The sequence below is a fragment of the Panthera onca genome, chromosome A1, assembly GCF_046562875.1.
Source record: "Panthera onca isolate mPanOnc1 chromosome A1, mPanOnc1 haplotype 2, whole genome shotgun sequence".
Classification (NCBI taxonomy): domain Eukaryota; kingdom Metazoa; phylum Chordata; class Mammalia; order Carnivora; family Felidae; genus Panthera; species Panthera onca.
In genome coordinates, this window is record NC_138339.1 from 9,181,050 (window position 1) to 9,208,147 (window position 27,098).

General features: G+C 39.2%; 1 protein-coding gene across 4 annotated transcripts in view; it reads right to left on the bottom strand.

Annotated features, from left to right (window-relative positions):
• Positions 1-27,098, bottom strand: part of CTNND2 (catenin delta 2) — a 957,890-nt gene that overhangs the window by 566,355 nt on the left and 364,437 nt on the right. For all 4 annotated transcript variants that reach the window (XM_060634364.3, XM_060634362.3, XM_078444403.2 and 1 more), the window contains exon 3: positions 26,951-27,063. In XM_060634364.3, coding sequence (XP_060490347.3) covers positions 26,951-27,063 — 113 coding nt within the window. The remainder of the gene's footprint in view (positions 1-26,950; positions 27,064-27,098) is intronic.

Genomic DNA, 27,098 nt, shown 5'->3' on the forward strand with positions numbered 1-27,098 from the left:
TCCCAGCAGATTCGTTGGGAATCATGAGCAAACGCCACTGGGACCTAAGACAGTGCCCACTCTTTGGTCTTGACCCCACCACAGAGGTCCAGTGGGAGCCAGGAGGCAAGGAGGTAGCACAGACCCAGCTAAGCACTGACATCCCACACAACTCCCCTCTTCCTGGTGGCCGTGAACTTCCTCTACGGGCAAAGGTCTCCCCTTCCAACATCAACCTCCTCACCCAAGACAGGTCTGCTAATTTGGCTTCATGGAGACATTAGTGTTATCAATGGCAGCTTCTCTTAAACTCTGATGTGTATTCAAATTACCCCAGATTTGAGATTCTATGAATCTAATAAGCTCTGGAGGTGGTGGTGGGGGGTGATATTCACAGACATGGCACCTCACTTTGAGAAGCCATGATTTAGTAATCTAGACTATAGAGAGAAGGATAAGTTTGCACACCATTACAGATAACTTCATGAATTCCCACTGCTAGAAAGAATGAATACATTCCCAGCATGCTGGCTTCAGGACAGCCCTGAATTTTACAGGATCATTTTACCCAAAAGGTCCTCTCCCTTAAGCACCCTGCTCCAAATCAACATCCACCTTTTTTTCTTAAATGTTATACAAAACAGCCTTTCCCTCCATTTTCCTATTGTTTCTAGTTTGCAAACCATTTCAACCTCCTTAATTAATTCAATGAGTACTGAACATCTTTGGAAAAACTGAAAATCCCAAGTTTTTTTGGGTAGAACTATGGACCTCCACAGAAATTTGGGGAAGAGTATATCTCATAGGATAGGACAGTTCTCTGCTATGGGTTCTAACAACATCCACTTAAAATCTGGAGTGACACCTCCCTTTTTAGAAGGTTGTTCTCAGAATAAAATGAATCGAAGTATGGGGACCTGGTTGTGAGCTAAATATTCTAAGAAACTCACAAACTAGTTTTTCCTCAAAGACTTCTGTGACAACCTGTTCTTTCTGGTCTTCTATTTTAGAAACTCTTAAACAACAACAATAATAATAAATGACGTTTACTTATTATGGAACATTAATTTGTACTGATTTTAAGTGCTAAAAGGAATTCTAATATAAAATGATTTACTAAACTATACTGCCTTGTCCAAGAAATGGTTTGCAATATGGTCTAAAATGTGCTTCAAAGTGTTCCAAATAATGTATAACATTGTCTTGTGTGTATGTCAGCATTATGATATGTTTTCTTCTCAAATATGTTTGTTTCCTATACAAATTTTTTCCCCATAGGTGGCACCACGCTGAGTGTGAAATTTCTTGTCCTGCATTCTTTGTTCTCCATTATAACATGAAAATTTTCTACATGTGTAATCTTGTGAGAGGCAGCTCTTCCTCTGGTTCATTCCTTGAGTATTTATAGATTGAAAGAAAACTAAAGGCATTGCTGTGTCTGTACCCTCACAGAATATTATAAAAATGGTATTTACATGTTTGATACATCTCAGTAAAATGGAGCTGGTGAAATATGAAAAATGTGGAGTGGGAAAATTACACAAATAGTAAAATACATAAAAGCGTTGACTAAAGAAGACATTTTTCTCCTGGTAGTACAAGCATGAGCCCTGGACCTCCATTACTGGGTTCAAATTCCAGGTCTGCTACTTACTGGTTAGGTGACCTAGAAAAGCATCCTGCATTCTGTGACCTTCCATTTCCCCATCTTTATGTAAAATGGGGCTAAGACCAGAACCATCTTCGTGGTCTGACTATAAGAATTAAATGCCTATTCTATATGTAAAATGCTGAAGGAACCCTTGATCCACAGGAAGCACTCTTATAATAAACATTAGCTCTTATTATTTCAAAACACACTTAATAATTTAAAGGAGTGGTTCTCAAAATGTGGTTCTCAGATGCACAGTATCTACATCACCTGGGAACTCAGAAATACAAATTCTTGGACCCAATCGATCTCAGACCCAGTGAATCAGAAACCGGAAAGGTGGACACAGGAGTCAGTCTTTGATAAGCTCTCCAGATCATTCGGGGAAGTCTCAAGTTTGCAATCCACTGGGATAAAGGTAGAATATATTATTGGCCCTTTTAATTGATATGAATTTCCAATGGTTTTCTGGCTTTGTTTTAGGCATTAATTAGTTTGAGGTGATGAGGAAAGGTTGGTAAACAGCTATAAAGCTCAACTTAGGAATGACCCAAGTATTTTTCTTTAATACTAGTTCATCATTTTTATAATGCTTATGCACTATAAAATAAAATCTGTCCTGAAAGTAATAAATATCTAAAAAATAATGCTACAATTATCCTTTTGGTATAACCCAAACAAAATTAAGAGCAAATACTGGCACTAACAATTTTATTTTAATCAAAAAACATTATGGGCTTGAAGAGAACTTATATACATTGTACAATTCATTCTGTTGAAAATCCATTCATTCTGTCTCAGCTATGATTCTTTTGAGTTGGGCATTACTATTCTACAGACACAGAGTAAATAGTTAAAATAGTTTACCCTTTAAATAGTTTACCCTTAAATAGTTACCCTTTAAATTAGTTTACCCTTAAAATAGTTATCCTTTTTATTCTGTTTTGACATGGAAAAGTAAAGTAACGACCAAGTGATAAAGATATTTACACTTAGGTCGGGGGAATGTAGATTCTGTCATAGGGTGGGATTCAGAAGGAGGTGCTCTTCCCAAAAGCAAGACCAAGGGTGAGATATATACTTAAAATACGGTATTAGCTTTAGTAAACAAGATCATGGAAAATATATCTTAATATCCTATATAAAAATAAAAAGAAAACTGTTCAAAATACATATTCATTAGCTTTTATAACTATTTCTTCAGTACATTCTCCTGGAAATAATATTATAGAGTGTGGAATCATAAGTGCTACTTTTGCGCTCATTAATTGCCAATTTAAGATTCTCTATATGCATCCATAATGTTCCTAGAATATTCTGAAGCAACTCAAGAGCCCATCTACCACTTGGACTGAATCCAAAGAAACTCTTCCTGTGTGAGCACCATTTTGGAGCCAATTATCCATTCTCGTTCTGGTTTCTTCCAAGTAGCAAAGTAGCAGTGTGTCCAGACATTAATTCCATCCCTGGAATTTTCCGACTCACCACAGCCTTGAATTCACCAAGAATTAGAATTAGTCTCCAATTTTGTTAGAATCTTTAGAAGTCAGGTTTTTAATCTAATGGAAGAGTAAGGGAAAGGAAGAAAAATGCATGGATCTTTTCGGCAAAGCATACAAATTATGCCTATTGTGTAATAATCTGCCATCGACAGGCAATGCTCATCCAACTTAAACTCCTTTCAACACTTCTATCAACCTAATAGTCTGCTCATTTAACCAAGGGCCACTATCCTTATTAGTATTCTTAGCATATCAAAGTAAGGAATGTTGTATAAACAAGGCAAAGAGATTCATTATAATATTTTTTTTCCTGGTCTTAATTTCAAAGATTAATTGTTGCCATTAATGGTGCTGTTTCTGCTATTTCCCTAACACTTTCTGGATGCTGAGAAGACCAGTAATGCGGCAACTGAACAACATTATATATTCTATCTTTACTCTGTGACATTCTACCTGAGATGTAGACACTTAATGAAGAGAAATAGAAGTAATCTATTTCTTGGTGTCTTCTTAGTTACTTTTTGTGAAGAGTCTTTCCTAATCACACTGGCTGGGAAACTTGGGCCTGTGCACTCTGTTCTATAGTGCTCTCCAAAAAATTCACAGGGTGTTTATGTATCTTCAATGATAAAGTTCTCAGAAATAATCCTCAATAGTTTTCCAGTACACCAAGATGATTTTCAGCTGGCTGTCTATAATGTCATGTGAATGGAATCAAAAAGTCATAAACAGGGGCCCCTGGGTGGCTCAGCTGGTTAAGAGTCTGACTTGATTTAGGCTCAGGTCATGACCTCATGGTCTGTGGGATAGACCCTGCCTCGGGCTCCCTGTGCTGACAGCGTGGAGCCTGCCTGGAATTCTCTTTCTCCCTGTCTGCCCCTCCCGCACTCATGCTTCTCTCTCTCTCTCTCTCTCTCTCTCTCTCTCTCTCTCTCTCTCTCTCTCAAAATAAATAAACTAAAGCAAAAGTCATGAAAATTTTTATAGAAATGATGTGTAGCATCTACACTCAATTTTGTTTTATGTTTGTTTATTTTTGTGTGTGAGAGAGAGAGTGTGAGCAGGGGCCGGGCACACAGAGAGGGAGACACAGAATCCGAAGCAGCCTCCAGGCTCCGATCTGTCAGCACAGAACCCGATGTGGGGTTTGAACTCATGAACAGTGAGATCATGACCTGAGCCGAAGTCAGACGCTTCACCGACTGAGCCACCCAGGCGCCCCTACACTCAGTTTTTTAAACCCCAAAGTTATTATTAAGATTAATTAAAATTATTGTCATTAACATTAACTGTTGCTTCCTAGATGCATACATCAGGTCAGATGTATACTTCAGGTTAATCCAACTCACACGTGCACAGGTACCCCTTGCTGTCCTATGTTCAGGCTGTGGGGGACCTGAAGATGGAAATGTCAGGATCCCTGCTCTCCAGGTGCCCTGGCCCTGGCAGCCCATGCCCATAACCCTGCATCAAGGCAGATATGAGATGCTCAATTCGTCCACATTGTGGACGCGTGAGGATTGTTCTTTGACTTGGATGTTGCTCTGGCTGACTGTAGAGCGTCTCCACAGTTGAGTTCTCACCCCTTCCTGCCGACTGCTGCCTTGGGAGAGGGTTCGCCCGCCGCTGAGGCCCAGGGCCCTGCCTCGCGTCCAGCTCGCGTCCCAGTTCTCTAAGTCCTTGCCACACTTCTGGAAGCTGTGGGCGCTCAGCCCTAAGGAAGCATTGTCTCCATCTTCGTCTTAACCCCTTTTTTAACTTATCATTTACAAGTGGCTTAGCGATGTCGTAGTCACTCTGCTGTTGCTGTCTGCGGGACCAGCAGTGTAGACACATGGTCTGGACAAGCAAAGTCATTCAGTCTTGCAAAAATTGCCTCCATGTAATGTTGAAGCAATTAGCAAGCCATGGATGAGGCCAATGGCCAGACCTAACCTGTCAACATCTGCAGCGACTCTTGCGGCACGGTGACTCGCTCGTCTCTCTACCAAGATCACTGTCTCTCGTAGATTGAACTCTGAAATTGCTATGGCTGTAGGTCAAGTGGATGGTCATTAGCAATTTCATATGTTTGACCTAATACGTCTACAAATCTACTCCCTATATGACACGGCCCCGGTTTACAATGAACTGCTTTCCATGCCTGCAGCGGTGCTGCTTACTTTAGCTATAAGAAATTTCTCCCTAGACCAAAGTCCCTCTGTGGAGAACTTCTAAGTTGCTAGAATAGCTCTTTAGGATGCATACCTTGCCATTAGGTTGTGGAGTATAGGTCCTCGGTAGGGCTGTACCCGTTCCCCTTCCTTCACCCTTGTATCTTCCAGACCCCTTGCTCCTGTGAATGCTTGTCATTATTTGCAAGAGTCATCGAGAATCTCAGAAGAGAAGAAAAACCACTATGACCCAAACCTGCAGTCATGATGCCCATGTTCAAATTCCAATGTAATCCTTTCCTACCGGTTTATCCCTGTGTGCAAATGGCAATGATAATAGCTTACACTCGCCTCGTAGTTTGGTATGGGAATTAAGTAAGGTCACAGTCAGTGCTCACCACGGGTTGAATGGATACCAGCTTTTATTGTGGTTGTTCTTGTTGCTGTTGTTGTTGTTATTATTATTATTTCAAAATGACAAGTGCTGTAAACCAGCCTCTTGCAGACTCAGAGGCCAGCCCTTTCACAGGAAAACTGAGGGCTAGACTGTGAAACAGAAAGCTGCTATCCACGAAGCGGGGAAGGCTGCTTCAGAGCAAGCGCATGGGCCCGTGTCGCTGGCTGCACGTCGATTCAGCTGGGGCACCTCAAAAGCTATGGATCCCTGGGCGCCTTTCTAGAAGAATGAAATCAGACTCCCTGAGGTTGGGGCCCAGGCATCAGCATTTTAAAAAGCTGCCCAGATGATTCTAATAGCACAGCCAGGCCCAAGAACCACTAACATAAAACACTCCCGGGCCACACTTCACTATTACCTGTAGTAGTCTGGTACTCATTTGTGAAATAATGGTAAACAACCATAAAGAAAAGTTATTCAAAGTAAAAGTTCTTTCCCAAGGTTGTCACGCCTCATCGGGAAAGTATCATTCCTGTTTCTTTTATTTCCTCAAACCGTGGCCACCACCAAAATAGAACACATCTGCCATATTAAACTTGGTGACCGAAACTTAATGGCCAGAGTTTAGGGGTTAGGAAAGAAGTGTAAGTAAGCTTCTAGCCTTTAGAGAATTGCAAATATGCTTATACTTTTCTATACAGAGCTCTAAAGAAGGGGCAGGAAATGCCTCTTACCTTGGATGAGGGAACGTTTGCAGGTGCCACCTACACTCAGTGGATTCTATTATTTGACTACGGTGAAACCTTTCTTAGGGTATATGAACCAAAATGCTTATCAGCCCCTGCCCCCGCAGCTGAGTTCTGCATGAGATGAATCTCCAGATCCTCATATGCCAACATCTGTCCATTTTGTTCAGTATCAACTCCCTAAGAAGTCTTTCTGGACTTTTCTACCAAGCATCCCTCCAACCCGCCCCTGTAATTTTAAGACCATAGATATGCCATATATCTGTTTATGTTCTGTGGTCTTTGGAGGACAGCAAGCCACTATAATATCTAACTTTTGTTGGCCCTCCCCAACAAAAAACAATTGTTGCTCTCTGTTAAAATGAGAGCATGGGGCGCCTGGGTGGCTCAGTCGGTTAAGCTTCTGACTTCGATTCAGGTCACGATCTCACGGTCCGTGAGTTTGAGCCCCGCGTCGGGCTCTGTGCTGACAGCTCAGAGCCTGGAGCCTGTTTCGGATTCTGTGTCCCCCTCTGTCTCTGACCCTCCCCTGTTCATGCTCTGTCTCTGTCTCAAAAATAAATAAACGTTAAAAAAAAATAAAAAAAAAATAAAAAGAGAGCAGGCTGTAGGGGCGCCCGGGGGGCTCAGTCAGTTAAGCCTCCAACATCAGCTCAGGTCGTGATCTGGTGGTTTGGGAGTTCGAGCCCGCATCGGGCTCTGGGCTGGCAGCTCAGAGCCTGGAGCCTGCTTCAGATTCTGTGTCTCCCTCTATCTGCCCCTCCCCTGCTCACACTCTGTCTGCCTGTCTCTCTCTTTCTCTCAAATGCACATAAACATTATTTTTTTTAATTTAAAAAATGTATGCTGTAGGTTCAGTGGTTCTGTCAGCCAAGAGCATGAGCTGTTAGAAGCTGCTTCAGAGGAAACCCAAGAGGACACTCTCATGTCTCAGAATCAGTAAATCCAATCAATAATGAATTGTATCAAATTCTAAGTCTTTGCCCTGTATCACGCTGCAGAGACCCACTGCCTGGTGAACACAACTTTCTATTGAGGGATAGGTAAATATAGATAACAGTAAAGAATGTTCTACCTATTCATTATTTCAAGGGTCCTTTTAACTAACAATCCAGATTTCTCTGCTTGTTTTCTGAGTAAATGCTCAAATAAGAATTCTATTCTCATTCTCATTCTGAGCCTTCACTTTGTTTAGTTTTAAGATAAATGATTTGATTGCTAGAGCTGCTAACGTAAGTTGGTAATAGGTAGCCACTAACAATGCGAAATGTTTCACTGCTATCCCTAACAATAAATGAAATCCCTTTCATTTATTTACATTGTGCTTTGCCATTTAAAAATGCCGTTGCATGCATCAGCTTATTTAAATAATGGGAAGGTAGCGAAATGGTTACGTATATCATAATAAACTTCAGAAGGCATATAATCCAGTCAAGTTTTTATAATTATGCCTTTAAAAGAAATGAAAAGGTCGCTATACAAGTCTGAACTCAGGCAATTTATCAGTAAACTTACAAAAGACATACTTTCCATTTTTACTCACAAAATCTTAGATACAGGAATATAATGAAGCATCATCCCACCTCTGATTTATGTGGGTCCTACAAGACCAACAGCAACGGGAAAGAGAGGTGAAACATTTGGGGTGGGGCACGGGCTCTCCCTTGGCTTCATTTCTGAGTTCTAGTACTCTCGCTTCTTAACCCTGGGTTTTCACATAAAAATTCAGGATAAGCAAGACATATAATTGTCAGGCATCTGCAGGACTCAATAAAAACACAGATACCTCCTCTGTGCTCTGTGGCTACGAGTAGGTATTGTAAGTAGGTGGAATCTGCTTTTACAGATGACACTGTATGGTCCCTGCAGTCAGAATCACGGAGTTCTCTTCAGGTCTGACTTTGAAAACTCTTCAGATGGGCAGGGTCCTCTTTTTGTTTTCCCTGTAGATTAAGTCTGCAAACATTCCAGACTTGTAAAAATGTTTCTTCATTGGAAATGTAATAGGAGTCAATGAGAAAGGGGGTGAGCTGTGCTTTCCACTCAAGGTAAGTGTTCTCCATACATTCTATGACGTAAACAAGACAAAGGAGACCATGGGGTTTGGGGCAGAAGATACTTCTTTTAACTGAATACTTAAAAATAAAATCCAGCCCTCTATTCCTTGCATAAGTCATGTTTATAATAACTAGTTTGAGGATTTAGCATCGTCTCATCCTGCCTTGTTTTATTTTGTTATGTTTTACTCATTCGCTGATAAAATGATGTCAACAACTGCCATTTAAAGCCACAAGCTGGAATGGAGCGATCCAAACAAATACGGCATGCATGCTTTCTCAGCTCAATCTAAACATAAAAGAGAATCGTGAACATGACAGAAGAGAAGCATCCTTACTCGTATGTGTTTAAGGCCATGTTTCTATTACATATGATGCTCTCTGTAAACCCAGGGCAATAATTCAGTTTGAGGTGGCCTTAAGTAAGTAGGGCTTCCCACACTTGGAAGAAGAAAATGACGCACCTTCCTTGGAAGACCACATGTTACACTCAGCCTTTATATAATTCCCACGCATGAGCTCCTAGGAACATAAACCCACAATCAGAAGTCTCAAACACAAGAAAAAATAAGTCCCTGTGAGCCAGATTCTTTGGAAACATTAAGCAGCAGAATAAAATTCGCAAAGAATGAAGTTGGTGGCATTGTCAGATTCAGAAAATAAAAACAAGTCTGTTTAATATGTTAAAGACATAAAGCGGACTTTGGAATTAAAAGTTAGAGGAGATCATCCAATATTCCACAAAAAATTTGAGTAAGAACAAACTGAACTTAGAGAAGTGATTATATACTTTAGATTAGCATATTAAAAATAGTTTAATAGAACTCTCAGGTTGATAGGATTAGAGATAGCACAACTACTTTGGAAATAGTTTGGCATTCTCTTGAAAAGTAAGATATACACCTGCTATATGACCTAGCCATTCCACATGTATTTACCCGCATGAAAAGAAAGTATATGTCATACAAAGACTTGTATACTTGTTCACAGCAGCTTCATTTGTAAATAGCAAAATATCTGTAAACAATCCAAATGCCCATCAACAGGTGAATGAATACACAGATGGTGACATATTCATACAGAAGGATAACATGCAGCAACAAAACGGAATGCACTACTGATAACCAACAAGTAAAATTTAATAGTTCTTTATGATGTAACATTTAGCAAATTAGGAACTAAAAGGAATGACCTTAGAGAGATGAAATGAATCTATTAAAAAATACATTAAATATAGAAGGACACAGAAATTTCATTTGTAGCTAAAAAACCAAGAGAAATAAAAAACAAACGTGTGCACATAAAAACTTTTACATAAGGGGTGCCTGGGTGGCTCAGTCAATTAAGCATCTGACTTCAGCTCAGATCACAATTTCACAGTTCATGAGTTTGAGCCCCATGTCGGGGTTCTGTGCTGACATCTTGGAGCCTGGAGCCTGCTTCAGATATTGTGTCTCCCTCTCTCTCTGCCACTCCCACACTTGTGCTCTGTCTCTCTCTCTCTCTCTCTCAACAGTAAATAAACATTAAAAAAATTTAAGGAATGTTCATAACAGCACCATTTATAATATCCCCCAAATAGAAAGCAATCTAAAAGTCCAGTGACAGATTAATTAATAAATAAAGTATGTTACAGCCATACAACTATTATTGGACAATAAAAAAAATGAATACTGATACATGTACAGAATGGGTGAACCATATGATGCTAACTAAAATCATGCTGACGATATGATGCTAACCAAGAGCGCCAATCATCAAAGATTTCATACTGCATGATTCCATTTGTATGAAATGTCCAGGAAAGGCAAATGTATGGAGATGGGGAGTTTTGGGGGGTGATGCAAACGTTCTGAAGTTGATTGTGGCAATGGCTGCAATATACTAAAATTCATTTAATCGGACACTTCAAATGAGTGAAGTGAATGAAACATGGATTATATGTCAGTAGAGTTGGTATTAAAAGAAACCCCGCAGTAGTTCTTGGCGATAGAAATGAAAGGAATTCCATTAAATAAAAAAAAAAAAAAGTTGCCCACTCTCCGTCTCTTCTCACCAGCACAAAAAAGAAAACAAAACAAAATGAAACTTAAAAGATTTTAAAAGAAGACATGATAAAGTAATCTTCACAGATTACTCATATAAAAACCCTCAAGGAATCTACCAACAATTTCCAGAAGTAGTGAAAAGAGTTTAGTGAGTTTTCTTGGTATTAGATCAGGATATAAAAATCAACTGCACTTCCATATAAAAAAGAAACTCTTAGCAGATGCATCCTATAAAAAAGATAACATTTCCAAGTGCAACAAAACTCTAAAGAGCCTTAGAATGAATGAGACAAAAAAACAGTGCGAGCCCTTTAAGACGAAACACATAAACTTCATTGAAAGATGGCACATAAAATGGACTGACATCAAGTTCATGGACAGGAAGACTCAAAATAATAAATCTATAATTCTCCCCCAATTTCCCAGAATTAGATTATACATATATGAAAATTTGACACATGAGAAAGATGGAACTGTAGGTTTTGGGACAAATGGCATTCTACTCAATAGCAGGTACTGAGACAATTGATTATTTACATGGAAAAAAAGAAAATTGAATTTCTACCTTCTGTCATGTCAAAAAAAATCAACTACAAATGAATTAAAGGCATCACTTTACAGTTATTAAAATAAAAAACAGGAAATGGCTTTAATGTTGTTTTACTGGGTAAAATTCCTTAAACAAGATTCCAAAAAGCATAGATGCTAAAGAAAACACAGTGATCAACCTAGCAACACTATAAGTAAGCACTTGTGTTCACCAGAGGACACCATAAAGACGGAAAAACATACAATCTGAGAGTTATGACACATGGTTATAATGCATTCAACCAACAAAATATTACGATCTAAGTATATTGAGAATTAAAATAACTAAAAAAAGGCAAACCACCAATAGAACAATGTGCAAAAGATTTAAATGGAAGAATAAACGTGAATATCTAATAAATGTATAAAAAGTTCTCTCAATGCAGAAGTCAAGGAGAAGCAAACCCACCAGAGCTGCAACAACAGCACCAACAAAAACTTGGGAAATAGCAAGTTTTGCTGAGTAAATGGAGTAATGCATCATTCCTTGCTGAAGGGAATGTAAATTGGTACCGCTACTTCTGAAAGTTCTTCTGCATTACAGAGGAGCCTGAAGATGTTCAAATCCTCAAGGCCACCCAGGATGGGTGCACAGGACGTCTGTGCACATCCAAGAGAAACCCTTGCACACCTACACTAGAAGTTCATATAATTGTGTCCCAAGCCATATGTTTCTAAAAGTAAAACCTGCAACATCTGCAAATGTTCTCCTCAAGAGAAAGGATAAATGGATTATGGCATATTCACATGATGAATTAGGAGGCATCAGTGAAAACAGTGTATAAATCACAAGCGCTCACATCAACATGGATAAATCTGAAAAACAGTTGGTTAACAAAAAGGCAAGTTGCAAAAAATGTGTAACATAATTATATAAGATACAAAAACAGGCAAACCAAATAATATTTTGCATATCTGGATGATACATGTGGGAAAATATAAAGAAATCCAAGGGAATGAATAAACACAAAAGGCAGTCAAGCGTTTCTCTCTGAGATAGTGAGAGAGAGAATAATAGTAGAGTCTCCATTAACTATTAGTTAATTTCTATTTCCTCGGCAGAGTTGTGGCATTCTTTAAATCATGCACATAAAAAACCCACATGTTCTCCATTGCATATGTCATATATTTCATTATGCCCATATATGCCACTATCTTAAAATATGAGCTTGGTTTCTGAAAGTTATATTTGTATAACAATCTCACAAAATAAACTTCATTTCTTAACTAAAGTCCTATTAATAAATGATAACTTTAAAAATAGGCCATCAATCCATTTTAATACTTTTATTTGGAAAAGTATCTTATTTTATCCTTGTGCTCAATTAGCATCTCAGAGTTTTATTTCGTGTGTGTGTGTGTGCGTGTGTGTGTGTGTGTGTGTGTGTGTGTGTGTGTGTGTGTTTTACTTTTCTCACTGAAAATGAAAGAATTCTCTCTGGAAATAGTAAAGCAAGTTAAGTCTTCTGTGAAAAATGACGAATCAAATCCCCTGACAGAAACACCACAAGTTCTTTTAAATCTTATTTCTTAAAATTCTCTCTTTTGAAGTTTTTAATATTTATTTAAAAACTTTCAAATATCCTATGGAGCCTTATTTCTTCATTAGTTTATTATTACTTTATTATGATTCCATGAGTTGCACATGAAACTAAGTTCTGATTAATTTTCTCCCTCTGGAATGCTAGTTCATTATCCAAATATAATAAGTGTTGAAAATGGGCAGATTTATGCTTAAAATACACCTCTGCATCCCCAACCCAAAGATTAATTTAAATAGAATCGAGCTAATTTAATTCTCTCTCTTGAATCTGGATCTTGCATTTGCTGTGTTAACTTAGTATTAAATAGTCTATCATACATATAAAGGTTAGTCTGACAAATGTTTTGTTATAGACACTAAGGAGAGCAATTTTAACCAGGGAATGATCTGGTTATCATCCTTACTAAGTAAAGTCACATCCTCAAGGAAGCATGAAGACTGTAGGTTATTTGACAACAGGCAATTTGCCTTCTTCATCCAGAGCTATACTCCCAGTGTCTATCATATTGTGTGACATATATTAGGTCAATGATTTTTATGTGCTGGATGGAAGGATGGATGGAAAGATGGATGGATGGATGGATGGATGGATGGATGGATGGACGGACGGATGGATGGATGGATGGATGGAAGGATGGATGGAAGAATGGAAGGATGGAAGGATGGATGGAAGGATGGATGGATGGATGGATGGATGGATGGATGGATGGAAGGATGGATGGAAGGATGGATGGAAGGATGGAAGGATGGATGGAAGGATGGATGGATGGATGGATGGATGGAAGGATGGAAGGATGGAAGGATGGATGGATGGATGTTATGAGACCGTGCGCTCCTTCCTTATTAACAGACAACTTCACAAATCCATGCCTCTACACATTTGTCCTTATTTTGTTGACCCTAGCAACCTAGCCATGTGGCCATGGGCAATTCTTCTGTGAATCAGCAACCAGATAAGCAGACTTCAGTTTTTAGACACAGGTGTCAGTGGACACCATTAGCTTCCACAATTCCTTAAAGACCCCCAATGCTTTAATAAAATGCTAGCAACTCCAGTGTTTAGGTAACATCGAGCATCTTCTCTATTCTCACCTTTATCTCTTCTTGTACCATGTTACAAAGGCATTATGCAAAGTTTATTGATAGGGGAACACAGGTGCTCCAAATTACAGTGACCTTGAGCAACTGTCCACTTGAGGGCAAATACACTCTTCGGTGGTGATGAGACTGTATCCTGACCAGTGTGATATTTCAGGCATCATGGCCATACCTCACATACATATCACTCACACATAAATTTAAGAACATCACTTTACTGTGATGGCGGAGAATGACAATAGTGAGAATACTGCTTTCAGTTAATTTGATATCATAATCACCTCCTAAATAAAAGATAAAGAAGAGAAAATATAAATAAACAACATTTCTCTGTGAAAAGGAGGGCCTTTCCCATTTGTGTATGTGACATGTGAGCCATAATTGCAATATTTATATAAATTAATTCATCAATTACCAAGGAGAGAACCAGGCCTCACATATTGAATATTTCCTCAGTGACAAACACTACACTAATTGCTTTAAACACATTTTCATATTTAATCCTTACAACAAACTTCTAAGGTAAGTATTATTCTCCACAATTTACATATAGATCAATGGAGCTTCTAGAAGACCTCTCCAAATGTCACACAGTTAGCGATACGTGGAGCTGAGAATCAAACCCAAAGCTGACTAGTTCAAAACTCCGTGGTGTGATCCACAACCCTAAGCCACCTGCTTAAATTAGAGCTGCAATGTTTGTTGGGCATTTATGATATGACAGGAATGCATGAGTTTCAAGAGACGGAATGAAACTGTTTACCTTAAATGAAGAGTGTCAAAATGACAGAGTCCTAACAGGTGGATACCGTCATTCCCACATTAGAGAGAAAAGGTTAATTGCTAAATTTTGAATAAAGTTGGCAGTCAATTCTTTAGACATAGCTTTTCAATAAAATCTTGCTGAGAGGTACATTCTCAAATACGTGCAGAAGACTAAGCAACAACGTGTGACAATTTTTAAACTTCCTCAGCTCTTGAGGTACTAAACACACAGATGTTTGAGAAGACAGGCTTATGAATACAGCTTTACTGTCAACAAATCAGGCAACATCTTTGCTGCCTGCTGCTAACACAGCAATCTCTTAAATTTAAAATTCTATGATAGTTTCTCCTGGATAAAGGGGAATTAGAATACATTCACATTCCATGAAATAAAAACATCAGAGATTTCCTTGTTGAAAACGGGCAATGCTTGCAATAGAAGCTAAGCTCAGTGTTGGCTTAGCCTAACAAATGTTTACATTTTTTAAGAAAAATAAATAATAATTTCACAAACCTACTCTGTCTCCTTTGACATAAGTGAGTCCGCAGAGCCTCCCAACTCTGAAATTGCTATAGGTGCTCATGACCTTGGTTTAAATCTTTTGACTTCTCTGTCGGACAAATGCTGCCATTTCTAATATGTGGGGCTGTCACCAGCCTCCACGGGCTTCACTCCATTCTCCGAGCGGCTGGCAGAACCAAGGATGATGACATCACTTCCTTGGATAAAGCTGTCTTCCACGTTCCACTGACAACTCAACAAACCCCAAATCACTACACTGACTTGCGGGACCGCTCACAGAATGGTTACGTCTGCCTGCACCCTTCTCCAACACCAGTCTGCGCCATGCGTTGGCTATTCCAACCACAGTGATTTCAAGTTGACCCCTGTATTTCTGACTTTGAACTTTACCTCTGAGCAATGCCTTTATCCCGTTTTGTCTCCCACCAGTGGTTCCTATCCTTCACACACAAATATCCCTCCGTAAAACTATCCCCAGAGCCACGACTTACTCTCTTCAGAGCACCGACAAATTTCATCATGCTTCATCTGCTTATAAATCTCTCTTTGTATTTGATAGGAAACCCCTGGAGTCCAGGAGCCTTCATATTTGAAGTACAGGAGAGCTTCCTAACCTATTAGGTCCTTAGAATTACCTCGTGAGCATTTTTTTTTCATGGAACCAATGGTTATTTCTTAAAAAGCCCACTCCCTGGGGTACCTGAGTAGCTCAGTAGGTTACGTGTCCAATTCTTGATTTTGGCTCAGGTCTTGATCTCACATTTGTGAGACCCTGCCCTGCGTCAGGCTCCACATTGAACACAGAGCCTGCATGGGATTCTCTCTCTCTCTCTCTCTCTCTCTCTCTCTCTCTGCTCTTTCGCCACTCAAGCTTTCTCTCTCTCTAAATAAATAAACTTTTTTTCTCTTAAAAAAAGCCCAATCTCCCTGGTCTCTCAGTGTGAAACTGTGTTCTAGTTCCATATCTTTGCCCTAGTTTTAGCCAAACTAGAAAACATGGAGAACATCTGAGGTAGTTTATAACATACATATGTACACAATTTCTTTTAGACTGTGTTTTCCCAAATATAAAATCCATGCCTTGACCTAACTGGAGATTCTTATATTGGAAAAAACTATTTATATGAATGTACAGACATCTAGCTGCCTTCCTCTGAAGCACCAAATCTATCTGGGAACATCTTGCTATCCTCATTTCTCAATTTGATTTGTTACTCAAGTTCACATAATGTCGCCATCTTAAAATATTCCCACGCAACTTACTGCCTAAAATGAAAGGTGCCAATGAGATGAAGAACACAGGAGTGAAGACTTGAAACAAACCTAGGTACTATTCCTATTTTACAGGTGTAGAAATGGAGGCCCAGAAAACCCAAATGACTTGCCCCGAGTCACTTCTTGAGTGTGTTGGTGCCCAGACCACGATCTCCTCACACACACTACCACATTCTTCCTGCTCGCTCCCACTGTCTTTCCATCCTAATAATTTGAACACACAATGGCCATGGTGTTGAGCGAGCTGCTGTCATCCCAGTGATGACCACTGAAGTTCTTTCTTTTTAAGCGAATCGAATGTTCATTGTTATTTCGTCAGCTGAAATGTCACTGGTTTTTAATCCTCTGAAAGGAGCATACACAAATATAAATACAAAAAAGCTGGTAAAAGCTCTTGAACCCTCAGTGTCTAAGCAAAGGCAGAAGGACACACAAATGCCTTCATCAAGAGGCACTTCTACTTCTCACTGTATTTACACAAGCAGAGAAAATAATGAGCATGCATATTTTGGTCCATGCATTAATCTCTTGCTGCTCCCTGTCTGAAAAATACCCATGCAAAGAGCCACTGGCTTCTAGATCTTAATTTACTGAACATTTCCTGTCAACATGTTACCACTGCATTACTGCTCTTCATTTCACAACCACACAATATCAAGAATCTCATCTCCAGCTTGAGCAGTAGGTGCAGAGACATATTAAGATGCACCATGTGAAAAGTTTCTTCCATTCATCATGTCAATTTCTGTGTGGTTGTCTAGTCTATAAAATGAAGGAGACAAATGTGGTGCTACCCTCATATGTCGTTTTAGCCCATAGTGAGAAAAACTATTTTATCATCTTTTGTAGAAAAATTAGGAAAGAGACTTCAACAAAAAGATTATGTGTTCTATTCATCAAAAAGGAAAAATATATATGATTCACCAGGAACAATGTGCGAGGTGATATGTGCTTTACTTACATTTTTCATTCAACCTTTGCAAAATTACAGAAAAGCATTATACTATTACAGATTTTTTTAAAAAGTGAAATTCAGGGAAATTAGTGAGCGTAGGCAATATCTAAAAACACAATGAAGAAATTTAGCTCTAAACTATGCAACTACCAATTTCACTTTTCAGATCCATGAGTTAAAAAATGCTAAGGATGACAGAAAATATGGAAAATATTCTAGACTAAATTTTTAAAGATTTTCAGTTCTATACCAATCAGAATATTAAATTTAAAATTAACTAGAGTTAATATTCCTGAAATATCTATTTTACAATGTAAAATCTCTAAATAAGATTTGGTATATTGTTTTTAAATATAAAGTTAATATTAGTTTTTTGATATATCATTTTGGAAAGACCCCAGGCTTCAAAATTGATACAAAAGTGTTGACTATGGTAGTTGCTATAAGAAATACATAAGGGGCTCCCAGGTGGTTCAGTCAGTTAAGCATTCGACTTTGGCTCAGGTCATGATCTGTGTTCATGGGTTGGAGCCTCACATTGGGCTCTGTGCTGACGGCTCAGACCTTGGAGCCTGCTTCAGATTCTGTGTCCCCCCGCTCTCTCTGTCCTTCCCCCGCTTGCACTCTGTCTCTCTCTCTCTCAAAAATAAATAAACATTAAACAAACATTGAATCATTATAAGTATTTGACCCTTTTTTAGGACCTACATCAAATCCTCAGGACAGGTGACTATTTGTTATCCCACAGAAGAAATCTAGAAAAATGTGTTTAATATGTGACATAGACTGAATGCTTGTGCCCCTCCTAATCTACTCTACTCTGTGATGGTATTTGGAGGTGGGGGCCTCTTGGATATGATTAGGTTATGAGGGTGGAGCCTTTATGAATGGAATTAGTGCCTTTATAAAGGAGGCCTCAGAGAGCTCCCTCAGCCCTTCTGCCATGTGAAGATACAGCACAAAGAAAACGGTCTACGAACCGAGAAGCAGGCACTCATCAGATACCAAATTGGCTAGTGCCTCCATCTTGGATTTCCCAGTCTTCAGAAGTATAAGAAATAAATTCATGTTGTTTATAAGCTGCTCAATCTACGTTATTCTGCTATAGCAGCCTGAACAGCCTAAGACAATACAAGTAGCATTTTATACACATAAATATTAGTATAATTTGTCCACTGCAATTTGCAAGAGAATGCCTAACAGTCCGGATGTAATTAAAAGCAATAATAACATATACTATTAGCACTCATTACCTCATTTGTGTAAGAATGAATCTCAGAAATATATTCAGATAAAGGAATTCAAAATAGCTATAATTACTGGGGTGGGGGGTAGAGAAAAAATAAGCACAAAATCAGTCCAAAGTGTTTATATCCCTAGGAAGAAAAGGGACTGGAGACATTTAGATAGTTATTTACAACATGCATAATTTCCAACATAATTTAAGACACCATTTAAGACTGAATAACAGCATCGTGGTAAGGCATATTAACATGTGTACTTGGGGAGTAAAGATACCTGGGCTCAACAATCAATGTCTGGTCCTAGCTGCTGGATGTTGGGAAAACAAATTTCCCTCTCTGAATCTGTGTTGTTATCTACAAAATAAAATCAGATTTAACTCATAGGGTTAACTCGAAGTGAACAGCATGATCTACGTAAACCATATCCATGCCTGGTCTATGAAAATTGCTCAACAAATATTATCATTAATATTTTTTAACTTTTTAATGTTTATTTATTTTGAGAGACAGAGAGAGGGAGAGAGAGAGCGGGGGAGGGGGAGGGAGAGAGGAGAGAGAAAATTCGAAGCAGGCTCTGTGCTATAAGCACAGAACCAGATGGGGGGCTTGAACTCACAAACAGGGAGATTATGAGCTGAGCTGAAACAGATGTTCAACCGCCTGAGCCACCCAGGTGCCCTGTCATTAATATTATTAAAGTTATCACCAGTATCATCATCTTCCTAAGGTCAGAGTGAAAGTATGAGACTAGGTCAACCATAACTCCATGCACAGAGTACCTCAAATCAACTGGCTCTGGAATCCAGTGTGCTATTTTAACGTGAAAAGTAACTAGAATGAGTACTGAAAAGTGATATTCCGATCTGGTAAGTTCAGAATAATGTAAACCATTTGATATGTAATATATATTATATGTATATATATTCTGGAATACATAGAGACAGAAATCCTTATAAATTAGTACTAGTGATTTCTACCAGAACAAGAGTGACAAAAATAAGAACAGTCATAGAAATACTATATATCCATTCACTCATTGCTTCACTCAGCACTGACTGCACAGTTAGCACGTGCTGGCCACGGCTTTGGCATACGCCCCTGGCCCTTGCCCTTCAGGAATTACTTAGAGGCCAACGGAGGACAGGCAGGAGGGACAGCCACTACTTCCAGTGGCTGAGAAGGCTCAGCAAAGTCTCCGTGCAGGTGAGGACGAGGTGGCGGCTTCAACCTGGGGTGTAAGCTTTCTTGCACGCCTAGGAATCCAAAGGACACTAGGGTACTATCTACAGGTGGCTCAGCACAGGGACCTTGGACTCTAGGCAAGGTGGGAAGGGCTCCAGGGACTGAAGACTGAGAGAAAAGGGGTCGAGAGGAGTTAAGTATGTCCCCGTGAAACCAACAAAGACTATGAATGTTCTCGCTCTTTCTGGAGTGGAGACCTGAGCAGAAATGTGATGGTGCTTCTGAGGGCCCAGAAAGTGGTCTAGAATATTCTTAATTTATGTCGGAAAAAGACAAGACTACACTAGGAAATTCTAAAGGAATAACGGTAGCATTAAAAGGCAAGCTATGAGAGACTAGGTCACTGGAGAAAAGTAGATCGAAACAATTTTTTTTTAATTGGCAATGAAAAAGGAAAACCTCTAAAATAGGTCTATAGTCTCTATATTTTTGTTTTTATTTCTGTTTTCATACAAAGAAGCCATTCTGAAAGACTTAGAAAATACCACTGCAATGTTAATTCTTATTACCAATTCAATCAATTAAATGTCCTGCTCAAATAAATCACTAGACTTTGTTGGAAGAGTAATACTTCAGCCACATGAGAAATACTGCCTAGTGTGGAAACTAACAGCTATTCTCTAATTTTCAAGTAAAAACTACTTTTTATAATATTATAGCAATATTATTATTGCTAGTATTTTTTTCCCCTGTGAGCAAGCCTGTATTCACCACTGATAAGAACCTAGAATCCTATGGCATTGAGTGATTTTTTCCTTTGGCTAAATGATGTCATTTGGGAACATGCAAATGTGTAGAAATATCTTCATAGTAAAAAAAATTCATGTGAAAAAAATAAAAGTAATTATTTAATTATCCAAGCTGTGTTCTTTTCAAAATGAAATTTTTTGGCAAATTTACTCCTTCTTTATCTTGAAACAATAAATATAACTATCTACTTTTTTAAACATCATATCCTACAGGATAATGAAAAAATGCACATGTTTTACTTACAATTATATTCATATATGGTTTATTTCCTTAAAAAGTTCAGTGATCATGCTTTTAAATAAATACATTTCATTGTGACAAAAAGTATGTGTCTACTTGACTAATGTTTCTTCACCTCTAACTACTTTAACCAGAAATCAGCATATTTCCTAAAACAAGCCTGACTTCTTTGTTAACTGTGGACAAGATTTTTAGACTCCATTAATAGAATTGTTGGCATTTCAGCTCACAGAAGTTAGCTAATAAAGAGAATGACCTTTGGTAACACGTATAACATTAATTCCTTTTGCATCCAGTCTCTAAGATATGGCAAACTTTTGTGGACACTTGTTTGCAAGAAATTCAATAGTTCATCTGCAGGGAAGAAAGAGCAGCTTCTTACATGGAGCAAGCAGTTCATATGTGTGTGTGTGTGTGTGTGTGTGTGTGTGTGTGTGTGTGTGAATATATATATTACATTTTGTATTTAAAAATTTTTTTTAACATTATTTTTGAAAAACAGAGAGACAGAGCACAAGAAGAGAAAGGGCAGAGAGAAGGGGAGACACAGAATCCAGAGCACTCCAGGCTCTGAGCTGTAAGCACAGAGCCCAAGGTGGGGCTCGAACCCATGAACCCTGAGGTCATAACCTGAACCGAAGTTGGATACCTAACTGACTGAGCCACCCAGGTGCCCCTAACATTTCATCTTTTTAAACATATATAACTCCAATTAGAATCTTGGGTGTCTATATTATTAAAAAAAAATGGTGAGCCTAAGTATGATTGCTTTATTTAATAGCCCTTATTCCACAATAAATAATGCCGCTACTCCATATTCAAATACCTCCACTTCTTAGAATAAAGCCTACAGATTATTTTTATATGTGAATCCAAACGCATATATACATGCATGAAAAATAAAATGGGCTATAGACATTCACCTTTGGAATGAAATATAGATGGTCACAGAAAAGATTTATTTTCTTGGAAAACTTTCAATAATTCAGCTTATTATAATCTCTAACGACCAACTGGAAAGCACTGTAGATATTTCCTATTACTGTGTAACAAGTTACCACTAACTGAGCAGCTTAAAACAATGTCCCATTTTTTACGCTAACAGTTTCATAAGTTTTGTAAAATTCAGATGTGGTATGGTTGGGTTCTCTGTTCAAGGTCATTAAAGGTTAGCATCAGAGTTTCTGCTGGGCTAGATTCCTTTGTTGATGCTCTAGAAAATAATCTGTTTCAAGTTTATTCAGGATGTGAGTGGAATTCAATTCCTTTTGGTTTTAGTACTGAGACCCTCTTCTTGCTGCCATCAGTCAAGGATCACTCTCAGTTTCTAGAAGCCATGTGCATTGCTAGTCACATAGCCTCTCCATCTTTAAAGCCAGCAATAGAGAATTTATGTGTCAAATCTCTGTAGCTTTGAATTTTTGACTTCCTTTGTCTCTGAGCTCTAGACCATTGTTATAAATATCATCATCATCATCATCATCATCATCATCATCATCATCATCATCGTTTCCAAGAGTCAGGTGTCCTTTAAGAAGAGTCCATAAGATAGGTTCAACTCTGGTTTGCATTCAGTGTTTCTCCCATTGTGTTCTTGGGAATCAGGGATATGATTAGTCATCTATTTTGATGTCCTTAAATTTTCAGTAGCACTCGAGAAAATCCCCACACATCCTTTGAGTGAAGGTTAGACATTCTGTGGCAGGTAACCTCTCAAAGCATCAATGGTGTTTCATCTCTAATGCTTTAAGTTCTAATGACCCTCAAGGAAGGGACACCTGATCCAATTTGGACTGATCAAGGAAAGGTTCGGAAGGATATGAGCCCTCAGCTGGGTAACTGGATTCACCGGAGGGGGTGCCCTGGTGAAAGAAGGGAGACATTCTAGATAGAAGGGATCACATGGTCATAGGCACTGAAATGGGAAAGACAGGTGTGTTTATAGAAGTGGGAAAGAATGCTTCACGAACACGGTTCTGATTTATGTATTATGTAGCTCAATCTCACCCTGTATGGGGGATAGATTTGGGCATACCGCAGGCAGAAGGATGAGCTAGAAAGCTGTTATTAGAGTCTGTGGAGAGAATGACATGGGTACAGGTATAAGCAGGTCCTCAGACCAGGAGACTTAAAAGAGTAATGCATGGCCCCCAGCCTGGGAGGGAATGAATGGCTCACAGGGCTGTCAGACCATGATCACTGATAGGCCTTGGCCGGAGGGACAGGCATTAGCCAAGCAATCACAACTGGCCAGAGTGTGGGGGTGAGCCACGAGCAAGGGGGATTTGATCATGACCCTGAATAAAGGGCAACATCTGTGTAAGTAAAGTTCCTGACTCGGATCTGGATGGTTCTGAGCAATCAAGGAGAAGATGTGAAACCAAACACTCTCATGGGAAGGGAGCAGAATCTAACACCTTGGAAAGGACTGGGCTGGAAAGAGTGAGCAAAGCCAAGTCAGGAAGGAGATAAGGTGCATGGTGGATGTGTAGTTGCAGTAAGAAGCACCAATAATTCCTGTGTAGAAGAATCCCAACACTTCACCACTAATGCATCTGAACTCGGGAAGCTTCAATACCAACACGGATGTTTAGACAAGTCTGTGAAGCGGGGCACCCTGGTGGCTCAGTCAGTTAAATGTCTGACTTCGGTTCAGGTCATGATGTCCTGGTTAGTGGGTTTGAGCCCCGTGTCAGGCTCTGTGCTGACAGCTCAGAGCCTGGAGGCTGCTTCGGATTCTGTGTCTCCCTGTCTCTCTCCGCCCCTCCCATGCTTGCGCTCTGTCTCTCTCTCTCAAAAATAAATAAACATTCAAAAAAAGCCTGTGAAGATGTTAGGAGATCACAACGTTCCTATCTGCAGCTACATAAGGTCTGGCTGTTTGGACACAGTCGCTGACGTGCTTCAACAACAGGGAGCTCCAGCTTTTCAAGTTCCCAGTGTTCACGCTCATGATCTGATGATCACAAAGTTGACTGTTATAAATGCATATCAACAAAAGTTCTCTTGAAAATTTCAACTGTCAATGTGACTACCAGGGAAAGGGTCTTAGAAACCAAATGGAGAGTTTCCTATCACTGATAAAAGGCAGAGGAAAACCAAACTAGATTTATGAGTCATTTTTACCACTTCCACTAAAAGTCTAAAAAATATTTGATTTGTTTCATTTCCTCTAAGAAACTCTCTTACCCCTCCTTCGCATCCCTAAGAAGTACGAAACAACATCTAAATTATCAAAGACTTCTTTACCTATTCTCCTTTTAAAAAATGTTTGTATTCTATTTTTAAATGTTTTTTGAATATTCCTTTTGATGTGCTAACTAGGTTAGTCTATCACACTTAATAAAGACCTGAATTTCCAAAGGTGATTTCTGAAGCTGAGCAAACAACTAGGTTATGACAAAAAAAGAACAGTGGAAGCTATGTATTAGACTTTCCCCCAATGAATTATCAGTAAATTGCTTGTATTATTCAAGTGCAGATTCATACACTGGAGATTTCCAATATACAAAATAATTAAGCTTAATGAAAACTGACATTATATAGCTATCTGGCAAGGAGAAATAATTAGGTAGTGTCATCTGCACTTAACATTACCATTCAATATATATTTTACACAGAACTATTGATTGTGTATCATGGCTGAGAGCTAAGAATATAAGATTAAGAATCAAAAGTTGTCATGGGATAATTTTTCTGTCAACTTTGGTGGTTCACTGATGGGTTCTATTCCAGATACCTTGGACCCAAGGAAAAGAAATCAATTCAGTCAAATCAAATGAGGGAGGAGGGAAGTTTTTAAGAATTTAAAAATTCAGCTGGTCCTAATGATAAGCAAACTGGCCTGTTTGACTTTCAGGAACAATACAGTCTCTCTGTTGGACCACTTTTTGTCATTACAGATGCCTCCACTGGCACGAATCCACAGGACCACCGTCCTCTACCGCTTACCATTAGATGTCACAGACTTTAGATCACTTACTTAAAAAAATGTTTTTTAATATTTATTTATTTTTTGAGAGAGAGAGAGACAGAGCACAAGCAGGGAAGGCACAGAGAGAGAGGAAGACACAAATCTGAAGCAGCCTCCAGGCTCCGAGCTGTCAGCACAGAGCCCGATGTGGGACTCAAACTGACAAACTGTGAGATCGTGACCTGAGCCGAAGTCAGACACTTAACTGACTGAGCTACCCGGGCACCTGTGGATCACTTATTTTGCGTTTTCAAGAGTAAGACCAATTTCTTACAGGTTGGTCACTGGATGAATCACCATTAGATCAGATATCTATCTCTAATCCAATCAGAGGTTGGGCATTCAGGCACAGGATACAACATGGTCCCCTAGACCTATTTCTACCAGGGGCTGGGGGTGGATTTAATAAAATAAAAGATGTACAGGATGCAAACATAGCACACAGAAAGACTGGATATATAAACTGACCAATAATGAAACAACGGGTTTCAAAGCGAAATAAACGTGAATTCAGTGGTGTGTATAGACCTAAAAACCTGACAGTCTTAGCTTCTCAGGAAGTAGGGAAAAAGAAGAAAAAAACATCTTTAACAAAAAGCTCTTCAAATACGTATAACCGTAGGAACTGGTTCGAATACATATTTACAATCATTTTTCTCCCTGACTTAGTCTCACCATCTTCAACCAGTCAACCTTCTGTAAACAATTTCAGGTAGGCACAATTCGCATTTTTTTCTTGTCCATTCTGCTTTGGTTAATCTGGGTGTTCAACAAGTCTGTGATGAGTTTAAGGGGTCCCCGTGTACCCATTTACAGCTACTGACAACCTAGGTACTTGGATGCAGAGGTGGATACACTTCCACATGCCCAAAATAAAGTTTTGGGATGGAAAATGATATTGCACCCAAGGAAGCTAGTCTAACAAGAGTGCAATGATTTCCTTGCAAAAATTCATCATTGTTAAACAAAAAAAAAAAAAGAATAATGTTAAAAGACCGATGGCAAATGACTCTAGTGGGAAACATTCTGACTACAATGATAAAATATTTTAGAGCAATGGAGACAAGGACCTTTTTAATTCTTTTGTCAGAGCAGGTGGCTAAGAGACCATCAAATTCATGCTCCTGAGCAGAGTGGCTGTAGACCCCAGGTCTAGGGATCCCCACCCTTCTTCATCTACGAGAGGCCATGTGACTGGTTTTCACCAATGGTTTGTAGGTGCAGTGATGCAACTGGCAATGCAATTGACAATGAGGTATAGGGATGACAGAGCTCTCAAGAGAGATGCTGGATCCTTCACCATTGTAGGAGGGAAAGCAGAGGGGCAGCCCCTGGTTACCATCCACTACCTCCATCTGTTGCATAAATGAGAAGCAAACTGCTATTGCATTAAGTCACTGCAATGTTGGAGTTGATTTGCCACAGCAACTATTGTTTCCTGAACTAAGACTCCTCCCTAAAAATGTAGAAGGTCAAAAACACAATGTAGAACAGGACGACAGAAAAGTACGATGCATTACTGAGAAATAAAAGCTGTCTTATAGAGAGCTTCATGATTCTTTCACACATACTCACATTACACACACACACACACACACACACACACACACACACACACACACTTTTTAAATGTGAAAACATGGTCCTAGGGTGGATCATTTATTTTGTGGGCAAGTGACTAAGTCTTGTTTTGAGACATTCTGGAACCTCAAAACAGCCCCTAACTGAATAACTCTTCTATCTTATGAATTTGAAATTGTTCTACCCAGGAGAATTGCCTGTGTGGTTGATAACCGAGGTGCGATTTCACACTTTAGCATCATATATTAGCAAACAATACAGGTTACATCAAAATGTTCTCCCTTTCCCTTCAGGAACCTGCAACTCTGGATCATCTAGGAAAAGAGAACCAGACTGAGAGACTGCGCTGTGGAATCTGATTTCCAGCAAGCTGACTGCATGCAGAGCCTTCCTTTATGGACAATTATGCGCCATTTGCATCCGGGGCAGGTGTTAATTCTGTTAAAGGAGTTTCAAGTACAAATCAGGCCATTTCAGACACCTTTTGAACATCTTAAATCAGATGGGTTACAATTCCCTCCCCACATCTGACTGACTGTTCCGTTCCACTGCCAGGTTTGTGAGGAGAAGACAAACACCACAATTTACTTGCACTGGCAGCTCACAGCCCAGAACTGTAAGGAGGCAGCGTGCCCAGTACCTGATACTGCTCACGCTGCCCGTCTCTGATCCAAGCTTGCATCGCTCCAGTTGGCTGGCTACGATTTGGCGTTCTGCCTCCAGCTCTCGGGTCAGTCTCTCAAACTGTAATTCCTGAAATAAAACCACCAAAGAGATGAGTTCTATCA